At 48.6% G+C, this 27,495-nt stretch overlaps 1 protein-coding gene across 2 annotated transcripts in view; it reads left to right on the top strand.

Moving 5' to 3' along the window:
- CERS3 (ceramide synthase 3) overlaps positions 1–27,495 on the top strand; it is a 94,488-nt gene that overhangs the window by 9,263 nt on the left and 57,730 nt on the right. Inside the window, exons 1-2 of one of the 2 annotated variants that reach the window (XM_016154926.2) lie at positions 8,333–13,729; positions 24,842–25,015. In XM_016154926.2, coding sequence (XP_016010412.2) covers positions 24,843–25,015 — 173 coding nt within the window. In that variant the 5' untranslated portion in view covers positions 8,333–13,729; position 24,842. Of the gene's footprint in view, positions 1–8,332; positions 13,730–24,841; positions 25,016–27,495 lie in introns of those variants that run through there. The other variant, XM_016154925.2, reaches the window with a different exon arrangement.

Raw genomic sequence — 27,495 nt, 5'->3', positions numbered from 1 at the left:
AGAACACACAGCTCGGTAGCATTTTGACTTAACATTTCCGTCTGTGAGCAGAGCTTTGCATTTCAAAATCCGAAAACGAGGCGAAACATTGCAAGAAAACGGAATTTGTCGATAGTAAAACTCAGAAAATTTGACTCATTAGGTTACGATCAATGCGGCCAACACTGTATTCATCAAGTTTCTCAGAATAGTGTCTCTTTTGAAGGAAAAAGCAAATCGAGTCTATCAAACTCACATTTTCTTTTCTGGAAAATTAGGTGTTAAACATTAGTTGGAAACACGACGCGTCGCCGGCCGCCCCTCCCCCACCTCCGTGTCCACGCTCCGTGCACCTGCGACCCCTCGCCCCGGCTGGCAGGGCCGTGGGCGTGACCTTGAGCTCTCTTGTCCTGCTGGGGCCTGGAGTCTGCTTTCCTGTGTCCCGCCCACTCTGTCTTCCTCTTCTGCGTTCCCGAGTCGCCTCTGAATCCTCATGGGCTTTCGCCTATGGTCCACACTGCTCTCATCCCGGCCCCCGCCGTCCCCTGGGACATACCCTCAGGACGCGCTTCAAGCATCCACTTGCTTTAGTACCATTTAGTCTCAGGCTCACTCAGTGTGTAAAAACTCACTCGTTTTGCACTGCAGCCCTCACTGCCCTCCACAAAACCTCCGCACCAACACCAGGCTTCATTTCCTACGTGGAATTGTTAGAAGCATGGCGTTCGCTTTTTAAAATGCAGGGAATTGTTCAAATGTAAACAAATGCTTCATATCTGTTAATGAGGATTCAAAACCTAGAGCCGATTTAATTTCTTAATTACTCCCAACATTTTTTCCAGAAAGCGAAACAGTGACGTATTACCTAGAAGAAATGACGCTCACACAGGCGTCTCACCCTGTCATGCTTCCTGGGGTTTTCTCTTCCTCGGCCACGAACTGATGAATTTATCACGAGGCACGGCCTCAGGAGTCCCAGAAAGCGCTGCATCCGCGGCGGATCGTGGCGCTCAGGCCGGGCTTACCCACAGACACGCAGCTCCCCGGTCACACACGGCTCCCCGGTCACACGCGGCTCCCCGGTCACACACGGCTCCCCACAGACAAGCCTTCCCAGTTCTCCCCTTCCATCCTCATAGCTGTTGCCCCCTGTTGCGTAAGTCGTACCATAGGCTAATTTTCACATTCGTCCTTGGAGGAGAACCTACACCTTGACAACGATTCAAGAAATGCAGCAGATGGCACTCTGTTTTTTGACGATAGAGGGCGTGTCGCGCTACGCAGACCCCCTTCAGATTGATCTGAACGTTGTGTTGCATCAGTGGACGGCACGTGTCATGCAAATGACTACAGCCGAGTGCGCGCTGTTGCTGTATTCTCTGACGCGTTCGATTCTGACATGGGGAGTCCAGGGTAGCGGTCAGAGGCCTTGTCTTCCCCTCGACATCCCTAGAATGAAAGCGAGCATCGGGTGCTCACAGTTGTGGGTGTTATTTGTTGGACAGATGTCGAACAGCTGGGCACGATGGAGTATAACGCTCCAGGAATACAAAGATGGCGAAGGCTTGCCCCGGAAGGATGCCCAGTGGGCTGGGGACGCAGACACAAAACCAGTTAAGTGGCAGTAATGGAGTAAGCGTGGTAAAGTGATATAAACACCGAACGGTGAGGGTCGAGAGCCGGGGCCGTGGCAGGCGAGTCAGGTTCTCTTCAGGCCGAGGAGGCAGGGGGCAGCCCACGGCAGGGCTCCGAAGCTCCCCATCTGGAAAGTAGCGGGAAGGGGCAAAAGGAGATCACGGAGGGTCGTTGCAGCCACGCCGTCCCCCGTACCGAGACATCCCACAGGGATAAAGGCAGCTGGTAGAGCTTTATCAACAGCAGAGAGACACGTGGTAAAGAAAAAAAAAATGTTTAGTCGGGAAGAGAAGCCGGTGGCAGATGGAGGAGGATGGAGGAGCGAGGACAGGCTGGACTCGGGGGGACTGGGCCGTTCGGCAGAGCCCCCCGGTGAGGTTCGCCGAGGCCCAGACCCGCACCCCTTCCGCGACTGCGAGTTTAGCCCTCCTGCCGGGCGGGTCTTCCAACTGATGAACCACTTACGAGTGAAAAGAACGTCTGGGAAGAGAGACAGGGAGGCGGAAGGACGGAGTGAGCGAGTGGCCCTTTCTTTTCCAGGCCTCCTTCGAGCTGGATTCATTAGCGAAATTTGGGAAACGGTGGCGTTTCAGAGGACTTGGAGCTGCTCGCTCTCTCCTCCTCGGCATCTAGTCAGTTGCTCATGTGCTGTCTGTCATCTTTGAGCCGACAGAGGAGTAAAAGTTGTCTTTCGGCCGCGAAGCCAGCCAATGAGAAGGGCCGGGGCTCAGGCCCGAGGAGTGGGCGGCGCTGCCCTGGCCTCCCGGGAGGCGAGGTTCGGCTTACGGCAGACACAGGATCCAACTTGTTGAAGCTTTCTGGCTTGTCGAAGCACCTTCAGATAATTCACGCCTGGAGTCGTTCCACGTTCAGGCAAGAGAAAGTGAAAAGGACCCCAAAAGGCGCCCCATCTCAAATACGCACTACAGAGTGGCACGCTGCGCGCTCCCCTTGGCCACGGCAGCGCCTCAGGCAGACGGAGACGCATCCTGCTCCTTGCAGGCTTGCCTCTCCTCGTCTGCGCTGACTGCTCTTTGAAAGGGACACAAGTCAAGACAAAGAATCACACTGTGACTTTTCTGAAAAGACAAGGCGGCCAGCCTGTTTGATTTTCGGGTGGTTTTATGGTTCAAAAGAGCTTCAGTTGCTAGGCAACGCGTGGGCACAGTTCTGGGACTGATGCTCCTCGGTCATGAGCTTCGGGGCATCGCGCTGTTGACTTAGTTAGCAGAAAAAAAAAAAAAGAAAAAAGCCCGGCCGGGACGCACAGGCTCCCAGCGGGGATGGTGGCTGCGAAGCCAGTGCCTGTGGCTGGCGCAGTGTCAACAGCAGGCGGGATTCCCGCCTCCCGTCACCCCGAGCGGCAGGACCGGTCCCACTCAGCGCTTCGCTGGTGACTCTGTGCCCCGAAAGGCGGCACGGACCAGGTGATTCCTCGTCAGTCCGCGCATCTGACTGAATTCCAGCCTTTCTCCTCCAAGTGGCGAAACAGGAAACGACACTCCGTCAGGAAGAACCTGAGGTGCCACCGGCAGGGCGGCCCTCGCCAGAAATCTTGACTTGCAACTTTGGAGGGTGGGACTGCGTAGGAATCTCGGAGCTCGCGCAGAGATGGGGATTGTTGCTCTCAGCTGAGGAAGAGCCTGGCCGGCCCGCGGGACACCCGGCTCTGACTGCTCCAACCAGGCCCGGGGACTTGGGTGGACAGAGGTGGCAGAAAGGTAGGCACCATTTTGTGGATGTTGTTGCTGTTTGCGAACTTTCCAAACCAAGTGTGTCTTGACTGTGTGAGAGTGTGTGTGTGTGTGTGTGAGAGAGAGAGAGAGAGACAGAGACAGAGAGAGACACAGAGAGAATGAATAGCAAAATGCTTGTTTTGGGGCTGAGGGACTCGAATCCCTTTTTTGGCTCAGGGAGTTTTACTTCAGAGGTCTCTGGTCGTTGAGAATGAGTGTGGCGTCCAGCCGTCTACTTCTGACTGGCGTCGCTGGGGCGAGTCTAAGCCCATTCGTGGAAGGGCGGGGAGAGCCGCTCAGAGGGCGAACTCGCGCGAGGCCGGGGCACTAGGAAAAAGCCCGGAGTCCGGCCGAGGGGAGCAGGGTCACCACACGACTCCCGGCGGCGTGGCAGGGGCCATTTCCGACCATTTCGGAAGGTCTTCGGTCAGGAGCAAGGCAGACTTGCTCACCTCACGGCGGTCGACGGTTCTGAGCCACTCCGTCTCGAGAGAATTGTCTCGATGATGTCTCCAGACGTTAGTCGGTCAGCTCCAGAACTGTCAGCCTCGTGGGGAGAGACAAAACTTATTTATTTTTCTAACCCAAGCACGTGTTTAGCAAAGGCTGTTCTTTTAAGCACTTTTATTTTCTTAAAAGCCCTACACAGAGAAAGGGAGGAAACCTTCTGGCCCCCTCAGGTGGTAAATATTAATTTATTCATTAATCCATAAAGTGCCGTCTCTGCCGTGAGTGAGGGCTCAGGTTTACACGGTGCCTTTTCATCCCTCTCCCCCTACAAGGCTTTTAAAAAAGGAGTTTCCACTTAAAATTTTATCAGTAGAATTGCTGGCCAAAAGACACATCCTTTAAGGGGAAAAGAGGCATATGTTCATACAGATAATAATTGTAGCATCTTCTCATTAGACGTATGCCTGCTTTTCCTAAAAGTAATCAAATTGATTTACAGAAGTTTGAAGGTAATTCTGAGTTAGCAATAATCTGCATATACGCACTTTCCTATTTAATTCAAAGAGATGGAGCTCAAACCCCACGGTTTGCAGATGAGGACATGCGGGCTGAGTGAAATTTGTAGCGGCACAGCGGGGAAGGGAGGAAGTCCGAGCTCTGTTGCCTCTCTACACCCGGAGGTGCGCGTGATGGGCGCCTTGGCCTTCCTGTCCTGTCCCATCAGCCCTGCGGAGTCCTCGTCCTGTGGAGGAGTTGCCGAACCCGCCATAACACGCCAATGTGGCAACTTGGCATCTTAGAGCAAAAGACCCAAAGTCGATCTGTAATTTGATTCTGTTGTTGGGTTGAAGGCACGGGGTGGGCGTGGTGGACAGAACATGGGCTGGGAAAGCAGACAGATCTGGATTTGAATCCCTGCATCCTGCTTACTAATTGTGTGACTTAGGCAAGTCAGTGAAATTCTTCAAGCCTCAGTTTCCTTATTGGTAAACTGTCATTATAATGTCCATCACAAGGTATGCAGAATGCCTTCTGCATGACTGGCAGATGGTAGACTTTCCACAATTTGTCATCATTCCTCGCATTAATTGCTGATACTGTAGCGTGTAGATTCAGTTCTGGGCCCAGGGGATGAACAAACAGTGAACAAGGGGTCTAGACCCTGCCCTCTTGGAGCCGACTGGTGCCATTTATTATATCATAGTGTAACTGGCCTTGAAAGTCACATCGTGATCACTGAGATCATTCATGGTGGAGCTGATCCGACCTTGACCCAGCCTCCGAAGCAGGGGCATGAACGTCCCATTCTAAGAGTCCCCAGGAGCGTGGTAAAGTCAGGTACAAAGCAAGAACGTCAGATGCTTCTTGTTCTAAAGTCAGTTTGTTGTGATAATTATCGCAGAGTTCTAGGTCAGGAAAGATATGTGTGTGTGTGTATGTGACTAGACACACACTCTTCACCCGAGCGTCCCTGGGCTCATTGCCAGAAGGGTACACATGGCAGAAGGGTCTGGCTCCAAGATCTCATGAACACAGAACGCGGTATGGCAAGCATCGACTTGCCTTGGGCCTCCGGCTGCCTCCACAGTAGTCTTGGGCTCCCCGAGGCCTGCCCTGTGTGCACACAGGGATGCAGTACAAAGATTGAATCGTACAAAATTCCACCTTTATAAAATGGGCTTGAGACAAGTGTGATGAACTTATGTACTGGCTGACAGCCTGGATTCAAGCATATCAAGTAGACCAGTTGGCATCGAGAATGGTGTTTTGACACTGCCCCAAACTGAATCGCAGTGAGGAGCAGATCGCAGCAGAGAGCTAGGAGAGGGGTGCGAGCGAGCCTCCGCTGGAGTCCACGTCCTTCCTTCCCCGGGACGCCTCCCAGCGACCTTATCGGTCCCATAGAGCCCAAATTCGTTATTTGATTTACTTGATAGACCCAGAATGATGGAGGAAACTTTGTGTCAGCCCTCGACAGACCAGGCAGTTGGAACTGGGAAAGAAGCTTCTAAGGTAGCAGGACTTATTTTCCTAGGCCTTTATGCAACGATCAATGACCCAATCATTTTATGGGTCATGTTGTCTATATTGCCATAAGATTATGACTTACAGTAGGGATTTTAAATGAGTAAAACCAAATAAGCTAAACTCCCAATTAAAATAAATGAGGGCTTAGGCACGAAATCTCAAATGGCACATGAACAGAGAGATTAAAAATGTTTGACCTTGCCCAACACCATAACAGCCAAAATTCTCTATGGGCTTTCTGCTGATGCTGGACAGATGTTTGATTGTAAATGGACTTGAACAATCATTGTGTTTTTGAAACAGTTAAAATATTTCCAAATTTTATTATCATCACACCTCAGAGTCTGAGAAAGTGCATTTAAAAACAAAAGATAGCTTTAGCGAGAAAGGGATTTGACTTTGAGACACATTTCATCTTTCCCAAGTATGAGAATTCAAAATTTCTTGGACTGTGAGTGTCTACATGCTGCTCAGATATAAAGTGAAAGAGTTTTGGTTCGTTTTAATAATCATTTCTTCTTTATTTTTTTTGCCCACCCGGTTACTGGAGAATCCGTGGAGGGCTTTACACCATGTTCTCAGGAAAGTAAACTCAGCCTCACACATGGCTACTGTTTGGTTTACACGAGTTCCAATTCCATGGAAAGTTTCCTTTTTATTGTTTCCTGAATTATATCTTCAGGAAATACCAGGAAACTAAGATATTTGACCAAAATTTCCAAATACCTCCGCTCAGGACCGGCGTGCGTGCGCGCGCGCGCACACATTCACGTGTGCACGCACACCGGGAAAACAAAGCCAAAAGAGGCCTGCGCGTCTGCGCGTGCGCAGCACGCTTTGCGCCCTCGGCCATCGCAGGCTGCGCCGTCCTCCCTCGTCTCGCGGCTGTGCCTTCTGGAATGTGCGACATGTAGTCCCGGGAACCGAAGGGAGGAGAGGATGTTGCTCTCCAGCTTTCTCTTGTAACTGAGACCTACCTGACATAGCATGATGCTAGGTTCAGGTGTTACATACAGACTGGGCATTTTTCTGTGTTGCGAAATGATCACCAAATACATTTCTCATTCATGGGAAAACTAAAATTCACCGCTAAGGCATATGTTTAGTTAATTTGAAGAGATAAAATACTACATTAAGGGGCTCGAAATCGTTTTTATTTGCTATATCCATGCTTTGAAGTTAACTACTTAGGAAAAATGATATGCCTTAATCCATTTATTCCCTTTCGATATTTGCATGCAGAACAAGGTCTGCATCTTTTATTTTGATTCCTTTGCCAGGCATATTTTAATGAATCGTCTATAAATGCTTGTTGATTAGATTGGTCTTGACTCAGACTGAACAATAAAGTAATCATGTCAAGATTCAAGCAAAAATTTGGAGGGCATTTTCTTTAATAACAAAGATTACTTTGACATCGTTAATAACTAAAATGGCTTCAGTTTCTTCCCCTCATTTTTTTTTCTCATTTACCATCTGATTAAAACTTTAAACGCTTAAAATATGCTGATGTTGAACAAACCTCAAATTGTGCAGATGAATGATTTTCATTTGCAGTGTTCACGTTGTGGGCTCGTTGTCATACTGCACTGCGGGTCACGGTCTCAGGCTGGTAATCAGCTCCTTCTGGTCCATCAGCTGTGACTGGCTTTTTCCAACTTGCTTTCAGTGCAGCTCAGCCTCTCTGTGCATTCCGGTGTATAAACAGTTGTGTAAGAGTAAAACTTGAGAGCATTTCCAGATGACTGTACAATGATATGCCAGTTGGGTTTTCCTAAGTAATTATTTTCCTGATCCCATGATTGTAAACCAAACTTTGTTTTCTGACTCTCACTAACAGTAAGAAATGCTTTCATAGATCTCAGCATAGAACACACACACACACACACACACACACACAAAACACACACACACACATTAACTGAAATAAAAGTTCCACAAAACAATATGTGATGCATATTGATGTTTTAGCCCCTATTCCATTTCACTCTCCATAATTTCCTGTCGTGACCTACTAATTAATTTTGGGACCCCACTGGTCGTGGTTCTCAGTACTGGCCCCAAATCAGAATCAATAGGGAGCTTAAAAAGCAATACTAAAGCCAAAGGCACAATACACCAACAGAATGAACTGGAGATCCCAGAGATAAAAGTCCATGTATTTGGACATTTGATATATGACAATATTGATACTATAAGAAAAGGATGGCCATTTGAATATCCCTATGGAAAAAATGAATCTTGATTCTAACCTCAAAATTTATGTGGATCTAAATGTTAACATGGATGTGACAGGTCAAACGATGTAACCTCTACACGTGCGCTGTCTCGCATGCTGGCTGCTGAGTACATGTGGCTGCCGAGTCCCTGAAGTGTGGCCGGGCCAGTAGGGATAGACTCTACGTGTAAAACACATGGAAAATTTAAAAAAACTTACTGTAATGAGAAAATTAAAAATAGCTTGCTGATAATTTTTATATTGACGATATGTTAAAATGCTAATATTTTGGATATATAGGGTTAAAGAGGAAATATTAAAATCGACTTCAGTTTATTTTTACTTCTTAAAATGTGGCTACTAGAAAATTTTAAATTACATATTTAGCTTCATTCTGGATGACAAAATGGCATATGTTAATAACCTTGGGGCAGGCAGTGATTTCTTAAACAAGACACAAAATGTACTAATATAATGAAAAAAGTTCTATGAATTGAAGTGCGTTAAAACTAGGAACGTCTTTTCGTCCAAGCATACCATTCAGAGAGTAAAAGACAAGTTGCAGAGGGAGAAGAAATATTTGCCATGCACATAATGAACAAGGAGTCATATCCAGGACAAACACACAAGTCCATGTGAAAAATGGGCAAGAGACTCGAACAGTTCCTTCACCAAAGAGCTGATCCAACAGCTGAGAAGCATAAAACGTGCCCAACTATGTGAGCCATCAGGAGAGAACTCTCATGCACTGATGTAGGCGTGTAAATCACCACAACCACTTGGGAAACTGTCCAACAATATCTATTAACCCCGAACGTTCATATACCTTACGGCCTAGCACTCCCACTGCTAGGTACATGCCCCGCAGAAACGCATACACGTTTACCAGAAGCCGTGTTCATAGCAACGATATAGCCCCAGACTCGAAACGACCTAGATTTCCATCAGTGGTAGAGTGGAAAACCAGATTGTGATATAGTCACTGCTCGGAATACGAAACACCCATGAAAATGAGTCAGCCCCGTGCGTCAGCCTGGATGCGCTCAGTCCTAAGTGCCGAGGGAAAGCACCCAGACGCGGAGGGATGCATTTGGTGCGATCTCGTTTGTATGAAGTTCAAGAACAGGCAACCTCGGTCCTGGGTGTCAGACTTCAGAGTAGGATGGCAGGGCGGTGACTGGAGGGGGTGCAGAGGGAGGGGCCGGGGTGCCGGTAATATTTTGTTTCTTGGTCTGGCTGCTGGTTATGATAGGTGTGTTGACGTTTATGATTTGTCATCTTGCTATTTGTATGCCATACTTCAGGAAAAATGTTTGTTAAGGAACAGTAGCAACAATACCGAAGCCAGGTCGGCACCTTCAGAGATCCTGGTTTAATTGGTCTGGATAAGGGGAGAGCATGGCTTAGAAATCTCTCCCGGCTAATTCCCTCGAGAGCCAGGGGATCACCACCGACCCTGTGAAGAACCATCTGCTTTGATATAACCGTGATCATTACACCGGGCTGAGCTAGACCCTTATTATCTTTACTCAAGTTTGCTTTGAAGACACAATTCACATTGGACAATCTTAGAGACAGAAGGACCCATGAGTTAAACACATTGGAAGGCTGGTCGGGAAGCTGAGTTCGCAGTGGGCCAGGCTAGAAGGCTCGTGGCCCGCTCAGGGCTGCAGCTCCTGTGATTACAGGAATTCCTCGTTTTATTGCTCTTCCCTTACAATGCTGCACAGATACTGTGTTTTCGACAAATCAAAAGCAAGACTTTCCCCCGGCAAAAAAATTACCATTCACTTTATTGCAGTGGTCTGGAACCGAACCCGCCATTTCTTCGGGGTACACCTGTGTTGCCAGATCTTCTGGTTTTTCAAGGGAACCTGCAAATCTGGATTGTGTGTGTGTGTGTGTGTGTGTGTGTGTGTGTGTGTGTGTGTGAGAGAAAATCCTTGAATTTTCAGTGTTGACTTGAGTTGTTTTAAAGGACTATGCAGGTCAAACAAAACTGGCCAAGTCCTAGCCCCAGTTTGTAACTCTGACTTATAGGCTTACACTCAGAAGAAAGTTTACGAGTACAGTTGTGTAGTCTACTAATTACTTTTTTTTTTTCCTGCTTCTGCAGGGATGTTGTGAAAGTGAATGCAATGCTTTAACACATACACACACACACAGCATACCTGAGTTCATAGGTAGTAAGCTATCATATACACTCACCGTAATTATTATTTACATTTTATTTCATTTTACCTGTATCGTGTTTTCTTAATTGTGATCTTGAAAAATTACCTGTGTGACTCAGAAGTTTATTATATGGTATTGTTTTTCGTGTTCTGGGGAGGTGGGGTGTTTGGGCAAGACAAGTACCGTGTTATTTTTTATGGAATACTATAGATTTCTATTATTTTCGAAAGGGAGGATGGTGAGTGTGAATTTCATTTGGCAGCACCAGGTGGCAACGAGCCTCACGACCCGAGGTGGCGTTTGCCACCTGGGCTCTGGCCTCGCCCCCATCCTCCTCCTTCCCATCCCCCCAACACCTGCTGCTCTAATTAGAAGGAAGAGTTGGCTCTGCCGGGCAGGGTTCCAGCTTCCTGCTTCTCACCTGTAAGTGAAGAACTTTCAAAATCCCACTTCGTCAGCACTGTCAAAGGGACAATCAAATACGAGCGCATGTATGTTGAAGAATTAGTCACAAAGCCTGTTCACAAATACCGATTTGATGAAAGACAGAATCGAGTAACATGAAGAGAAGAAGCATTTTTATCCTCGTGCCTGTATTTGACTATGGCTCTGTGTCGGAGCAAGTCGCTTGATCGCTGTAAATTCTATTTTTCCCCTGTCGATTGGGGGTGTTAATAATTATTATCTAAGGGAGGATTCAACGGGCGAAGGCTTGTGGAAGAAACTTTGTGAACTGTGATCTATTTGATAGTGGTTAGTTGTCATTTTAATCACCTCTTTAAGTTTTGTGATGGTCTGCAAGAGATCAGTGTTATTCTCAATTTTCACCTGCAAAACCAGATGCCAAGGCCCCTGGTCACCAGAATCACATGTTTACACTTCTCCTGGCGCCAGTGGTCCTTGCCCAGATGGGGTTTCGTCCTGTGCCCCCACCCTCCCAGCGTAATCAACTCCCGAGGGGTCAGTAAGATTCAGAAGGGGTTCGCAACCAAGACACCCCACCCCCCTTTTAGCCTGTAATTTCTGCACCTTCTTACCCAAAGTTTTGCAAATGTATTTCCTCTGCCTACCTTCGGGTCAGGTGAGGGTACACAGTGAAGAGGCGGGGGGACAGGGCGGCATCGGTAAGCCAGAGAGGACACCTGCTTACCGCTAGGTGAGACGGCGCCTTATCTGGGGAGGCGTGGGCCAGAGGGACAGGAGTGACCGAGGAGTCTGCCTTGGTCGTGCTGCCTGCCCCTCTGATGGCCTTGAGCAGGTCCTTGACTGTCAACATCCTGGGACTCCTAGAGTTGCGGACCTACTCTGAGGCCCGGAGGACAGGTTCCCCCCAGCACTGGAGGGGTCCAGGCCAAGAATGCGGGCGGATGGTGGCATCTGGCCCTCAGCCTGGCCCTGGCCTGGCCCTCCCTCCTGCCCTGTCCTGTCCTGCGGGCTGGAAGCCTAGCCCGCATTGCGGGGACCCTCCCCCCACCCCCCGGCATGTGTGTCCAGGTGTGCGTGCTCTCTCCCCCTTTCCAGCGGGCTCCTTCGGGCCGTCGCTAGGCCCAGGGGTACCCTGCGCTTTCACTTTTAGAAGGAGAGTGCTGGGCAAGGGTCCATGCAGGCCGTAGAAGTGGGCTCAGCGCTGTTAGGGAAGGGGATTCCAGGATCCTAGGCACCCTGGCAAGTCTAAAAAGGGGTCGTGGGGTGTGGGTGGGCAGGTCCCCTGGGCCTGTGGACTCCTCACCCCCTGGGAGAGAGACGGGGCCAGCGGAGGACCAGAGCGGCCCTGTAAGCATGCGGCCGCCTCTACAAGGTCAATGCCCTTGGCACACAGCACGTACTTAATGGTGGCACTGACCGCCACCTGGCACGGTGACAGGCTGAGCGATTTCAGAACCGCAGTGGAATACGTAAACGGGACGCCTCTTCTACGACCTCGCCCCAGAAACCCACCCACCAGCGTGGCCCGGGTTGAAGCCACCTGGATTTCGTAAGGTGGTGGATGACTAATATTCCCAACCTCACAAGCCAGCAGGAGGAAAACGTACTGAGAAACAGCCTCACTCGACAGGGAAGAGGAGTAATTCAGGCTTTCCCTCGCCGGAACAAAAGGACTTCGTCCAGGCTCAGAGAGCGAGCCATCTCTTGGCATATTTTAAGGGGATCCACATGGGCATAGAATAGTGTCTTAGGCGTATTTCAGACAAACTTACACCCGGGGTGTTTGGAGGTGAATAGCGTGCTCTCTTTTCATTCATTTTGTTTCAGATCATTACTGCCTTTTAGAGCAACCTTAAGACATTCATATTTAAATTTCACTAACGTGAATGACACAGAGGGACCCCGAGCCCCTTGTCCAGCATGTGGAGCCTGCAGTCTGCCCTGTGGGCATCTGAACCCCAGTTCCGTCACACGTGGGGTCCTGCCTCACAAAACTCAGCCTGGTTATTCGTTCACGGTAGCACGTCTTCCAACTTGAGTTTTTTCGGCAGAAAAACAATTTCGAGGAAATATCCAATAAGTCTCCATTTAAAGAAGAAAAATTTTTAAAGTAGGCTTAGGAACCTATAAGCCCCAAATCAGAGCCGGTGGAGGAGTGGCCAGAAATTCATATTGACTCATGTTTGGACTTTTCCCTCCGGGGAAGAAAGGGAGTTGACAGAGTGTCAGATGCGGCCGGGACAGAGGAAAGTCAATGTGTGTCAGCCTTGAGTTTCCTCTTGTTCAGAGCAGCTAACCGGCTGTAATAGGCAGAAATTAGACTGCAGCGAAAATCACATAAGTATATATTGGACAGATGTTTACGATCACTTCTTGGGGAAGAAGGCGCACTCGAAAAGTCTGGGAACCCAGGGACATTTTTACTTTTAAATCAACCGAGAAAACGTTACGTTTTCATATAATATACTCAAGATTTTTTTTTTTTCCAAATGCTTTTGCAGCCAAAATATCTCTAAATTGAAAGCCATCATTCAAAAAAGTGTCATGAAGAAATGAAACATTTTCTCTGTGTCCAGACTTTGTAAACACCCTGTAGGTCTTGTCTCTGTCTTTTTGTCTCTCTCTCCTCCAATCTACTAAAATTCTGGCGATGTACTTTTTTTTTTTTTTTTTTAGGGGCCTCTTGCATGAGCAGAGGCTGGACAGGAATGACCAGTTCTTTTTAGTTCTGAGCTCTTGGGAGTTATTTTCTCTTGGTAAATAAAAATAGCAAGGCCTGGTTGGCCATAGGCAGAGGGAGCAGCAGGCTGAACCCACCACAGGGCGCCCTACCTTTAAACATTATGTAAGCATGTATTTAAAAATATTAAAATGGGAGGCTTGCTTCATCAGTGTGCCTTAGTAACCCCGAGTCCTTCCCTAAAAGTAACCCCTCCTTCCCTGCATCTGTGGCTGGGACAGATGTTCCAGATTCCTCCGTGGCCCCACACCCTGCCACCGGGCTTGCTCAGAAAATGACTCCTTTGGTGGCACTGTGCAAGAGGACTTCTGTGACGTGACAAATCTTGCTGTCACCGAGGAAGTGAGTTACTCGTCCCTCGGAAGAGCTGCGCCGCCGCCGGCATTGGGTGGGGTGACCTCAAAGCTCTTCGGGGTGTCACAGGAAATTGGCGAGTGATGGCTGACTACCATGTCGCCTGGGGGTCCACAGGGCTGTTGACGGGGACATGTAAACAGTGGCCACAGTGCTGACAGCTTATCGGGCACTTACTGTACGCCAGGCACTATGCAGAGTGATTTAGACTCATGCCCTTATGTGATCCGGACCTAGCCTTTGCAAAAATAAAAATCGGTGTACCCATTTTGCCAATGAGAAGTCCAAGGCTTAGAAGTCACGTGCTCTAGCTAGGTCCCATACCTGCAAAAGGGTGAAGGTGAGCTCCTGGGATCCCTGACTCCAATTCCTGATAAGCCAAGGGGCCTCGGGTTCCCACGCGGCTCATCCTGGAAACCCTGCCCCAGGGTGTGGGGTGGGGGAGAGGCGGTCTGGGCATCTCACCAGGGGAGTCTCTGCAGGGCTTGGCCCTGGGTTTTTTGCCTCGCAGTTTGTGCCCATTATGTAGACTTCTCTCTTTGAAAGAAGGTTATGAAGCCAGCTGTCCTGGCCAGGCAGCGGGAGAAGGGGAGATGGGTGCTGGCTGGGATGGAGGAGGCTGTCCCATTACGCTCCCTTGGGGAGTCTTTTAAACTCAGTATCTAATATCATGTAAACCAGCTGGACATGGGGTTTTCGCCCACACCCCACAAAGTTAGCACGATAAGATAATATTACAACGTAACATCGATCCGACACTTTGCCGCGTTCGGGTATTTTTACAACCTAATCGCTCTTGATCCACAACAGGTCTTTGCAGTAGGTACGATTAGCACTTTTCAAGAGGGGAGCAAACAGGGATTCGGAGAGGTCGAGTTGTCCTAGACCAGGGGTCCCCAGACCTCCCGGGCTGCAGACTGGTCAGTGGCCTGTTAGGGATGGGGCCGCACAGCAGGAAGTGAGTGATGGGCGAGCGAGCAAAGCGTCCTCTGCACCTGCAGCCGCTCCCCGGCGCCAGCGTCACCGCCTCAGCTCCGCCTCGGGTCATCAGGCGTCAGATTCTCATAGGAGCCCCGGTCCCTGGTGCCAGAACGGTTGGGGACCGCTGTCCTAGACCACTTAGCAGTTAAGTGATGGGCCAGCCCTCAAATCCAGGCCTCTGCACTCAAGGTCCCGTTCTTTCTCAAGAAATGAGCTACTTAAGGTGATGCGTCAAGCTCTCATTATTATTATTATTTTTTCTGGATTTTATTTATCACTTCCTTGCAGTTTGCGTGACAGTCTTCCGACCCTTGTCACCTGGGACTGGGTGACAGGGAAGCTCCTGCAGCCCCATTCGGCTGTGCACAGGGGGTCCTTGCAGACACACAAGCCAGCCCTTGAGACAGAATCAGGGCCTCGGCTCAGGGTCCTCGGCGACTCAGGGGCAGAGAGGTTCCCAACTCCCTCGCTTTTGCCGACGTCACTCACTGGCACCTGAGACTAATAACAGGGTAATTTGCGAGGGAGGCGAAACGTGACTCACCCGCCACGGGAGGGGAGCTCGCAAGGAATGACGCGGTGCAGCGAGCTAACCGGGTTAAAGTGTCTTTACGTTTAACACCATTGCCTACGCACTTACCCAGCTGGGAGTTTGCAGCTTAGACTTCTGAAGTTGCTGAAACAAAAACTGAGACAAGCACACACACACGACAGCGGGGAAGGGAGCCCTACTTTTAGAGGCAGAGCTGCCGGCTGCCAGCCCCGTGTGGCTCCCACCGGTTCCCTCCCAGTCGGCTTGGCCCCCTTTGCTCACACATCAGGATTCGCGTTCCCCCGGTAATTACGGCTGCTCACCTTTGCTTCGCATCCTCCCGATTTCAGTCATACCTGTTTTTCTGCAAGTCCCTGTGCATGGTATCAGTCTAAGTAAACTTCCTCAGCCACTCAGCGCCCTCGGCCTTGAGCTGGGCCCCGGCCCTCTGGGCCCTCTGTCAGCTAACGCCTGGGTCGGAGCCCGAGCAGAGACTCGGCACCCAGAGCCACGTCCTGGTGACTGCTGCCGCCTCCCGCGGCGTCCTCTGTCTCGTGCAGAATCTGGAGTCGGTTTATAGACAGCTGTCATGAGCATGTCTTCCTGTGGACTAAGGAAACACATTTTTTTAAAAAAAAAATTTCCCCGAAACTGTTAGAATATGAAAGATTTTAATAGTTAGCTGTGTGTGTGTTAAAAGGCTGTGATGAGTTTTATATAGGGAATAAACTTGCCTAACTTCAAATCAGCTCTTAGATTTCGAATATGAAACATTCACTGTAAAAAATTAGCCTCTTAAACACATTAATGTGGAATAAATCATCTTTGTAACACATTCGAGTCAGGGGAAACTAGGTGTGTATTTTACTATTTGAGCATATCAGTTATTTTTTCATGTTTCCTTCCGGTTTGGGGTTTTACGTCCATGTACGCGCACAGATATGTATAAAATAGTATACCATGTAGTGAGGTCTCATATACCACCATATGATCATACTACAGATATAAAATTTTAGTTTTGTTTTTAACATGTCATAAACCCTTTCCAGGAGTCAGCTTTAGCTGACTGTTATTACGTAGTTAACATTTCAAAATGTACTTAAACATTCTAGATTTGAAAAACCATTATTATTAGCATTGAAGTGTTACTTATTAACTATAGGTAAAAATTGGTTTTTTTTTTGTTTGGCTTTACCTGTATTTCTAGAGAAGCCTGAGCATTTTAGTGACTCCTAAAATTTATGATCCAGCTTTCAAAAGGGTAGCGTATGAATGTAATAGTTTTGCATTTATGTTTAGATGATATATGCGATACATTTATATCTTAGTTAGCACTGATTATTATTCATAAATAAGTTCTCCCAATTTAATAGGTGTCAATTCTGGAATTTGGGGTCCTGAAAATTTGCCTACTTCCTCTCCTTAAAAGGGCAACATGATATTTAATAGCTTGAGTCCATTACAGGCATGGAATGAAGTGATTTACAAATATTTACTCACTTTATCATTTTAATGAGAGATGCACTTATCATCTCCGTTTTGTCGATGGGAAACTGACATCGAGTTACCTGTCCTAGGGCACTTAGCCAGGTAAGCGTCAGAACCAAGCTTTCCACCCGGGCGGTCTGGCTCCAAAGTCCACCTGTGTGACCGCTGTGCTCTCCGCCTCCCCAAACATCTACGGAGCACTTCCTGTTCGTATCCATACCGCGTGCCAACTGACGATGCCACCGCGAGCCCCTGCCCGCACGGATCGTGACGTCTCGGGAGGGAGCCTGACTTTAGTTAAATCGGCATAGAAATATCCGATTGCCGACTTGCCCTGTGCTGTGAGGATAAGGCCAGGGAGGGACGGCGGCGTCTGCCAGGGAAACTCGTTCAGCCCTGGGCGTGGTGGAGGACCAGCCCCGTGGGACGCCTTGGTGAACATCTTAGAGATGCTTGACTGAGACTTGGAGGACCAGGAGGAGAGAGTGGGTGGGACGAGGTCGTGTGCAAGGAGCAGTCTGGGCGGCAGGACTGGCCCAGGCACAGGCCCCGTGGCTGGATGGCTGGACAGGACTTGGCCTTTTGCACTCAAGTGACAGAAAGCCGACCCGGCTCGCAGGACCAGGCAGGGAGGGGACGGTGGCACACCTGGGCCTGGATGGCGCACGGGCCCAACCGTCTGGGGGAGCTGCGAGCGTCTCCCTTATGTGGAGGGCAGGACGGGGAGCTTAGACGTTACCCTGAATTTTAGAATCAGTGGGAGCCGAAGAGCAGAATAGCATCTTCCTGACATCTCAAGTCGTCATGGAATTCATGAGAAGACTACATATGGCATCAGAAGGGAAAATAAGGAGGCTCTCCCTTCTAATGTGAATTTCAGAGGCCTTTTTGACGTGCTCCAAGAACTTTAGCGTTTGCGGTTAGTATCCGAGGAAGCACATTGTGAAGGGGGTGGGACTTCGCCGGCACGGTAGCCTGAGTGGGTCCCGTCGGGATCGGAGCGACGCAGGACTCGCTGGCAGGGAGAGCTCTAACGAGTGTAGGAGTCAAAGCTCTGGGGCGCAGTGGGGGCTGGCTTAGGGCGCGCCAGGAAGGGGTCCCCGCAGGGCAACGCGCGGACACGTGGGAGAGCTCAGCGAGCTGCCCTGGTACCAGCCCTCGGGAACTTGCTGGAAATCTGCCCTCCACGGTGCTGGGGAGAGAGCTGCTCTTGGGGTGTCTTACTGGAGACGCCACCCCAAAACTCACAGAGATGCCAGTGGAACCCTCTGGCTGCGGCTGGAGCCTTCAGCCAAAGCCAGAAAGCAAATTCCTTCCCTCCTGCAGCGTCTCCCCACGACCCTCTCCTGACCGAGGCCGACCGACAGGGCGAGACAGGGAAAGGGACCAGGTCCACTTCACAGGTGGGCAGAAGGGTGCACTCGAAGCTGAGAGGCAGCAGGTCCACACCTGGCATAAGCCCCATTCAGAAGCCTGCTGGATGGAGCTGCTGGGTGGGGTTCTCTACATATTCCAAATACAAGTCTTTTTATATTGCAAATATTGCAAATATTTGCTCCTTGTCTGTATACATATATATATGTATACACACACATACATATATATATATATATATATATATATATACACATATATATTTTTTTTTTTTTGATGAGCAGATGTCTGGAGGTTTTCTGGTCTAGCCGGAAGCATATAGTTCTTGTTTACTTCTCCATTGTCTTCTTCCATATATGTTAATGATTGGTACAGTTTAAGCCATTCATAACGGAAAGACCCCGAAGTTCAGGGACGCGTGAGGTGGAAGTGTATTTCCCTCGCACGTGACGGTCCACACACCGCGCCCGCTGCGGCTGTCAGGAGGGAAGGCAGGGACCCAGACGTGCCACCCGGGGCCCTCCTATGTCACCGACGCCCACACAGTCGCGCACCCCGCATCTCGCCACAAGGGAGGCCGGGGAATGCTGACCCGCGCGGCAGGAGAGCCACGTGCCCAGGTGGAACGGGGGGCGGGCGGCCCGTAACTAAAGGGCAGGACGAACGGACCCTGAGGGAGCCCCGGTACCCCTCAGTGACATTTTTGAGGCGATGCCATGCTTTCACTACCAACACTCTGAATTTTTACTTTTTTAAGTCTCTAAGTCTGTTCTGAATTTCTTGGAGGTTTTAAATTGATCTAATCATCAAATTCAGTATGAGAGAATGACTTAAAATTGTTTTTATCTTGTCCTAAGTTAATTACTTCTCTACACAAACTATAGAGTTTTTGTTTGTTTTTTTTCTCCCTCCCTTTTTGGTTCTCAGCCCAGGTATTTACAGGCTTCCTATGCACTAACTCAAGCATAATAGATACCCTTCAGAGTTAAGTCCTTCGGTCGCTTACATTGTCTTATCCATTTGAAATGGCACCATTTAAAATGCTTTCAGAACTGGAGTTTACACTTGGCTCAGCCCGGACGCTGTTGACAGGAAGCAAGTAGCCGCCAATGTTTTCCTTTGTGGTTTATCTCTAAACCGTAACCAGTTTTTTGGCCTAGTCCTTGGCATCAGTTCCAAAGAAAATGCAAACAGACTCAATGTAGATAAACATGTTTACCTGACCTCGGCACCAAATTTTAAAAATTGTTTGCAACCAGTAAAAATGAAGCTGTTTGTAGATAATTAAGTCAGATAACATTTTGGCCATAACATCACTCCTTGGTTTGCAGCCTCGGTAAACCTTCCATTCATTCACTCGGCAAACACTTATTTAGTGTCTACTGTGTGGCGAGCTTTGGGTATGTGATAGCGAAGAAGCCCCAAGTCCCCGCCCTTCATCAGAGAACGCTGGTCCCTCGCGATGCAGCCACCCAGTGCCTAAAGCTCACACCACCTCTCACATCCTGCAGCCTTGACGATACTCAGAGATCATGGACATTGACAAAGACATTCAGGAGCGTCTTTCTTTCGCTTCTTTGCTCAGGAAAACACCTTTACTCCAGGTCCACGTGTCTACCTAACTTCTCATCACTCTCCTCTATCCACAGGATATGTTCTGTAGAGTTATCTTCTCGGCCAGTGTGGTATTTGCAGTAGGGGATGGATGGATAATTACCAGAAGCTGTCCAAAGCCCCAGCCTGACCTGGAGCCCTTCCCTCAGCACGAGTTCAAGTGCCACATTTTTTTAGTACTTTACAAAAAATGTGACTTCAAACAGTGATCGACTTTTGGCCCAGATGGTTTTATTTCTTCAGTCCTAAAGTCAGATTTAGTGACGTTCATCTGAGAAAGTGACCTAACAGGTTTCCTTTATGCCTTACACCGTTAGGTTCCATATTCATGAGGTCAGAAAATAACGCGTCGGAAAATAATGCGTCAGAAAACCTATGTTACTTAGATTGCCTCCCTGCAAACTACTGGCAGCTGGAGTTGAAAATAAGGTTTGCAATTTCCACAGCATTAGCAGGTGGCAAACCGCCAAACTCCAACGCCACCTCATTGCCGATGCTTCTCTAAATAAAAAACTAACTGCAGGTGTTTTTCTCAGAGCTATTTCTTATTTTGAAAAAGAGCTTCGAACTTTCATGTAAATAAAAATGGTGGTTCCTTCAGATATTTTTATGTAAGTAGGAATCGCAGTGTTTGGGGAATTTACACGGGATGGGAAGATGGGACCGTGGGTAGTTGTTAAGAGAAAAACAGACTGGGAAAGACTAAGGAAAATAAATGCATTTGTTTCCTAGAGAAAAGCAAGCTCTCAGCTGAGCTGACAGTTTTTCAGTTTGCCAGGAAAGTGTCGAGTTGAGCCAAATGGAGAAAGGTGGAAGGTGGGCTGCGGGTTTACCAAGGGAGTCGGTGGGTTAAGGTCTCTGAGTGGCAGCTTCATCGTTGCAAATGCTCAGGGTTGTTTGTTTGTTTGTTTGTTTCGAGCAGCGACTAACGGGGTTTTAAAAACACGGATCTCTCTCCATGTCAGTACTTTCTTTCCATCTCCATATTGTTTAAGTATTGCACTATTTGGATGGTTAACACAGAGTAAAGTAATCATTGTGCTCACCGTGACTGTAAGTATGCTCTGTCATGTACCAAGCATCTTCTGAAGGCTGTGCCCTAAAAAGAACAGCAACGAAAGCTTACGCAGTGACCGAGTGCCCCTGTCAGATTTGAAATGTAGGCAGAGCAGGAGCAAAAATGGGAAAGAAAGGAGAGGGAGGGAGGGAGGAAGGAAGGAAGGAAGGAAAGAGGGAGGAAGGAAGGAAGGAAGAAAGGAAGGAAAGAGGGAGGAAGGAAGGAAGGGAAAAGAAAGGAAGGAAGGAAGGAAGGAGGGAGGGAGGGAGGGAGGGAGGAAGGAAGGAAGGAAGGAAGGAAGGAAGGAAGGAAGGAATTCATGCCGTCCTCTCCTTCTACCTCGCCCGCTCCCTCTCCCCAAGAGGGCATGGAGGGACAAATGAATGCCCGTTGTCAGCAAGATGAGGTCAGAGGCCAACCTGGCGAATGCTACGGGCCACCTGCCCCTCTTCGGTTATTCGAGGGAGTTCCCGCCTTTCTGTTTAAGCAGAGGAAGAAAATCCTAAATTTAAGGGTGAGAATTGGAGTTATCAGCTTCTCCCAGAAGAGGCTGGGGAAACTCCGGGTGTGTCAGCTAACGCTGTTGGTGGTAAGCGGCCCAAGCCACCTCTCTGTCACTACCGTGAGCACAGGGCTCTATTGGAAGTGGCTCGCGGAGCCGGGGGAAGGAAGGGTGGTGGCCCAGACCAGGATGACAGGAGAAACCAAGGAGGTGAGGGGCCCCCGGGGCTGAGAGACGGCCGTCTCTTTAGCAGCAGCTGCAGCCTGGGCGGGACGCCACGGTCAGCTCCAGATTCGGAGTCCCGGGGGCATCCACCTGGCCCGGGCCGTCCCAGGCCGACTGTCCACCTGGGCTTTCGCAGGGGGACAGGCGTCGCGAGCACTCCGCGCAGCCATGCTGGTCTCCGTGCCCCCGTGGGGCTGGGACCTGGGCTGCCTCCGGATGGCGCGTTCGGTACACTTGGGCCAGGTTCAGGCGCCGATCAAGGGTGCTGGCGGCGCTGGCGCAGGCCTGTGGCCTTCGGGCGGCGGAGGCTAAGAGCCGGGTAGGTTTCTGTTTATCTGTTTTGTGTTTTGTCGTCTTGCTTTTCGGTGCCATAGGAAATAGGAAGGCTTTGCCTCACCCACGCTTATGAAGACCGCCTGCATGATAGTCTTCTAAGGGTTTTATCGTTTTAGTCCTGATATTTAGACCTGTGCTTTTTTTTTGGAGCTGGCTTTCGTGGAGGGTGTGAAGAGGGGATTCTTAACTCTGAAGCAGCAATGATTGATGTTTTGCAGCAGGCGTGAGTGAATAATGTAGATTTACTTTTTGTTCTCGGTTCGAACTACATTTTCCAAGGGCCCAGCCTCAACTTCTAAATTCTATCCTATTTCCCTTTAATCGCTCTTGGCTGTTGAGAATTAAAGTTACCATGGTTCTCAACACATCTTGATTCATCACCTGCGCGTGACTCACGGGGCAGTATTTAGAGTGGCAGTTCCCACACGGCCACCGTGAGCGATTTCTTTAGCTCAGTAATCAGAACTATAAAATCCAGCTGTTTATTCATCACTTATTTCTAAATTAGATTGAACAACTAGTCATTGTTCAGTCTTATTTAGAAACATTTGTATTTCTCACTGAACGAAGTAGTCTATGCTGCCTGCTGTCACGTTTCAGGAGCGCGCCAGCTGTTTTGCAGAATAATTATTATAATAATATCAAAAGAAGATCTAATTCATTGTCATTGCTATCTGTCCCCTGAGTCCCAGTTAAATCTGGAGCCAAGAAAGTGAGGAACAGACTTCCAGGACAGCATCCCGCGCCAATGAGTGCGGGACAAGGCCAAGAGCAAGGTCTGCCCGTCACAGAGACTTCCGCGGCTCGGGCTGGTTTCTGAGGTTTTGGGGGAGTTTGCATCTGAGCCGGAGTTTGACTCAGACCTGTGCCTGCCCTCGTTCTGAGCTGTATCTGGAGCAGTTTTTCTCTCGTAGTTTGCTCCTCGGGTCACCTGTGTCAGCCGGCCCGGGCGACGCAGCTCGAGTTCTCGGCTCTCTCCCCAAAGCATGTGCCTTCTGCCCACCTGCCACCTCGAGGTTTCATCAGTGCCCGCTGCCCCCTCCCAGGGCCCAGTCCATGGCGGTCCCTTCTCAGTCGTCAGCTCCTGGCGCCTGGGCTCATCCCCTTCCTTCGGCGCCCCGACGCCTGGCGGACAGGATGTGTTCAGTAAATCCTTCCTGATGATCTTTACCAGGTTTTACAACCGTGTTAACGGGACTTACTCTCCCCCCGGGGTGGCGATGCTGGTAAAACGATTACGATGTGAGAAGGAAGCCGGCCCCTCTCGGGGCGCACGGATGCCGCGGGTGTGGGCGCCCCTCGTTGGTGCCCCTCTGGAGGGGACTGCCCCTGGACAGTGCGACAGACGGGTGAAGTCGGGGATTTTCGCACCGGGGTTCAGGCGTCGGTTTCAGTGGGGGTTCTTCTGAAGGATGTTGGGGTCCTTGCTGAGCAGTCTTCCCATCTGAGCCGGGGATCTAGCACCACAGCACGCCGAGCCACAGCCCGATGGCCGTACCACTGTCCCGCGGCCCCTCCCTCGCTCTTGACCTCCGGTCCGTCAAGTTTCCTACGTCCCCCTCGGTCTCACCCCCCGCTGCCCAGTGCGGGTCCCAGAGAGGGCACCGTCCTCTAAGTGGCACGAGGACACAGCGCGGGCTCACAGGGGACCAAAGTGGCCTTTCTAAACTATCTGACCGATATGCCCCCTGCCGATACACCTCAGTGGGTTCCATTGAGCCCAAGCTCCCCAGCATGGAGCACGGGCCCCCCACGGGGTGCCAGGCCCTGCCGGCCCCACCAGCCTGCCGACGCGAGTGGCCACGTGGTTCATTGTTCGAACTGGAACCCTTCTGGAAGAAAGGGGCGCTATTAATAATTACGCCAGGATGGGAAGCTGAGACGGTGGCCAGCTACGCGGAACCCACCCCCCCCCCCGGGGCTCCCAGGCTGTGCTCGGTTTGTCCCACGGGCACCATGTGACTGACACATCCAGAAGTTTCCATAGTTATTCTGACCACTCTGTTTGGAATCCGAGGATATTTCGACTCTTTCCTCTGATTGACTTTTAGAAAATGAAATCAAAACACCCTTCAGGCCAACACGCCCAGACCGACATGGTGCACAGCCTCGACGACGGCGTCGGAACGTCCGACTGTGCGCTGTGTTCCCGGTGACTTGCCCGTAGCGCGTTCTCTCCTCAGAACTTCTGCTCCGTCTCCCTCACGTTCCCGCCGTGTCCTGGTCTGTCGCTAATCGCCATCCCAGACGTTCGAGCATCCTCTGCTCTAGTTACCTACCCCTGACACTTCCCGGCCGGGCCGATCGCCCGCCGTCTCGTTCCCACCGCGTCCTGTGTGTACCTTTTGTACTGTACCTAAAAAAAGTATGTCAGAGTAACCTGTGCAGGCCTGCCTCGCCTACAAGGCTGTCAGCTTTTTAAGCCAAGAACACTCTCTTTTTAATCTTTGAGTCCTCAGCGCTACCACAGTGCTTGACAGATAGTGGGGTCTCAATAAATATGTGTTGACTTGGACCAGTTGGAACTCCTCACTGTAATAGGAAGTTAAATGTGTTTGTTCTTTATCTCCTGGGTAAGCGTTTAGGATTCTGGTGAAGATTTGTTCATATTTGGAGCTTTCGTGAGGTTGACCTCTGGCGTGTCGAAGTTGTAGACGTTATTATCAAATTATTTCTTTATATCATAGAATCATACAAGAGGAAGATAGACATAATATCAACACACATTGTACAGAAAGTGTGAACAGTGGTGTTTTAAACTTCGGTTTGTCATATCATGGCCAAAATTGTCCTGAGAGTATTAGCTGGGTAATTCATATTTAATGCAACAAAGAGTCATGAAACCCTTTCAGTAATGCTATTCCGTTCCGTTTGTATTTGTTTGTTTCCAAAATTCTCTGGTTTAGGTATTTTGAGTAAAATTCGCCACGTTATCTCAATTTTAAGTATTTGTTCTACTAGTCTAATGTATTATTTTTTTCATCTCTTTAGAATGTTCCAGACGTTTAAAGAATGGTTTTGGTTGGAAAGATTCTGGCTTCCTCCAACGATAAAGTGGTCGGATCTCGAAGACCACGATGGACTTGTCTTTGTGAAACCCTCTCATCTGTATATGACAATTCCGTACGCGTTTGGCTTGCTGATTATCAGATATTTCTTTGAAAAGTAAGTACTGTTTATGGGCCTTTCCTTCCCGCTCCCCTTCTACGTCCCACCTGTAGAATGCAAATTCACAGAATAGAAGGCACAGGCGTGACCGAGAAGCTAAACAAATAACAGTTAAAAACGCCGTCTCCTAGAGTCCTTTCTTCTCACAGTAAAGAAAATTCAGTTTGAGAGGATCCCAGAGCTTATCAGGGTCAAGGACGGCCCGGGGTAGATATCCCGTGCACCTTGCATATGCCTGGTGTCCGACAGAGGATACGCATTTCAGAAAAGGCAGTGTTAAAAGTGGCTATGACCAGGGAACGCATTACCATTTGAGAATGCCTATAAAATAGCAAAAACAGCTCATTAAAGACTAAGCTTGATACCGCGTTATCGTAGTTTATTTTAAATGTTTATTGAAAGTTTTAATAGCAGCCCTTCGTTCCAAAGGATAAGAAAATCAAATAATACATATTTATACGCTTTCTCAGAAAAAGTAAACTTTTCCGTTTTTTGTTCATTTAATTTAAATAGATATTACTTCCATCCTTTTTAAAACTGTACTAGCACTGTGATAACAGGAGATAAATGTTCATCTGCAATCTCTGTACTTGTCTCTATTTCAAAAAACTGTTATTAGCACATTAATTTCTTTGGAGCAGAAAGAATATTCGAATGTCAAGAGTTGGAAAAACTTAAGACAAAATCTGATAGAGATCGTTTTGTCCAAGACTAACCGTAATGCAGATCATATGTTTGTGACCATTTGCAGGGTCCTTATCTCAAGAGTTCATTTGACCAACTCTGCAAGAGTTTTTTTTTTTTTTGCAAAATAGCAAACTTCACTTGGGCCAACAATGTGTTATTGCTCTTGGGAGGAAGAGAAAGCCCCTGGATACCACTAAACCCTAGCTGAGAACATCTGAAAATGTTCTTCCTTTCTGACAGTTCATTCTCCTTACTTTTTTTTACTCGTACGTTTGGATTTGTCAAAGAACACATAAATAAATAAAGTAGAATTTTGCCACCGCGCTACCAGATTAGCTAGTTACCCTTTCCCGTCCTTTACTTGTTTTCCTTGCGTGTGTCTGGTGGCGTTTGAATCTGGCCTCCGGGCCCTTTACTTATTTGCATTGCAGCCTTCCTCCTTTTCAGCGGGACAGTTCCGGGTTTTTGTTTTTGTTTTTTAATGTTCTGATCAGGACAGTGAACTAGAAAATTCTTTTTGCTGCCAGAGCAGCACAGCTGTGGAGGGCTAACCTGTTCATGTCCATCTCAGCCCCTCCGACAACAGTCAGGAAGGAATGCAGGCCTAATTCCTAGGACCGTTCTGGCTGCTTCTCAAGGGCCTAAGTAAAGTCTATGTCATCTTTCCTGTGTCCTGATGACTTTACTCCCTAGCAACTCACCCTTCGCTTTTTCCATCTGATGACACTACAGAAGACAAAGCGTTGTTCCCCTACTGTCATAACCTCTTTTAAGGCAGCAAGCAGAAGGCAAGAAAAGGTAATGTGGGAAAGAAATCACGCTTTTCGAAGTATAAGTTTATACTTTTCCCAGGGCTTCCTCATCATTCGTGTTAGATTAGACCACTCATGTCGTAAATGAGATTGCTTACAACTTGCCTTTGAATAGAAACTCATAGTTTAAGAGGTATATGAAAATCACAAGTGGGATGAGCTCAGCCGAGAAACGAGCAGTAAGTGACCTGGTCGAGGCGGCTGACACAGGTGGTAGGCGAGGGGCAGGTGCGGGCCTCGAACACACGTGTCATGGCTCCGGGGGCAGGGTCATTGGTTTTTTACTTTCCCCGATATCAGTGCATCTTAGACTTTCACAGGGAAAGAGTCCTGATGGCAAAAGAGAGTAGATTAATATATCTTGGGAACACACAAGAGATGGCTTAAAGAGATGATGGCAAATGTAAAATTTTCTGAACTAAAAAATTTATGTAAATTTGACACTACGTTTCAGCATATGCTATGGTATATTGATCATGAGAAAGCTTCTTTTGTCCTGGACCGTGTTTATGTTATAATTTCTCATTCTATAAAGTGACCAGGAGTTCTGACTTGGCTGCTCATTTTTGTCCTCTAGCACTAGCCAGGAGCCATTTACAATCGGGAAGTAATGTCCCTTCCCATAAAAGCAAGAGTGGAGAAGTCTGATAAAGAACAAACTGTGATTTGGAAGTGACTGACACTTGCTTTGTGTTCAAGGTTCCCTTTCCTTACAAATTTTAGTTCGTGACTTATGTTTGATGTATGTATTGCTCTAGAATAACGGTTTCTAACTAGTTTATCCAGTCTCTTCTATGCATTCTTTCATGTGTCTGGAGCGTGATTTAAAGGGGATCTAAGCTACTCAGATTTAAATCCTTGTGGAATAAACACATTATCTCATAGTAAATTATGGTCCCAGAAGAGTCCAAGGCTGGCGCAGAGTCGGTAAAACCAGAAGGCAATCTTTGTTCCTTTTACTTAGTTGTATAATGAATA

This window comes from Rousettus aegyptiacus, unplaced genomic scaffold, assembly GCF_014176215.1.
Source record: "Rousettus aegyptiacus isolate mRouAeg1 unplaced genomic scaffold, mRouAeg1.p scaffold_m13_p_14, whole genome shotgun sequence".
Classification (NCBI taxonomy): domain Eukaryota; kingdom Metazoa; phylum Chordata; class Mammalia; order Chiroptera; family Pteropodidae; genus Rousettus; species Rousettus aegyptiacus.
Note: the sequence above shows the minus strand (reverse complement) of the source record. Positions and strands in the feature narration are given on the sequence as shown.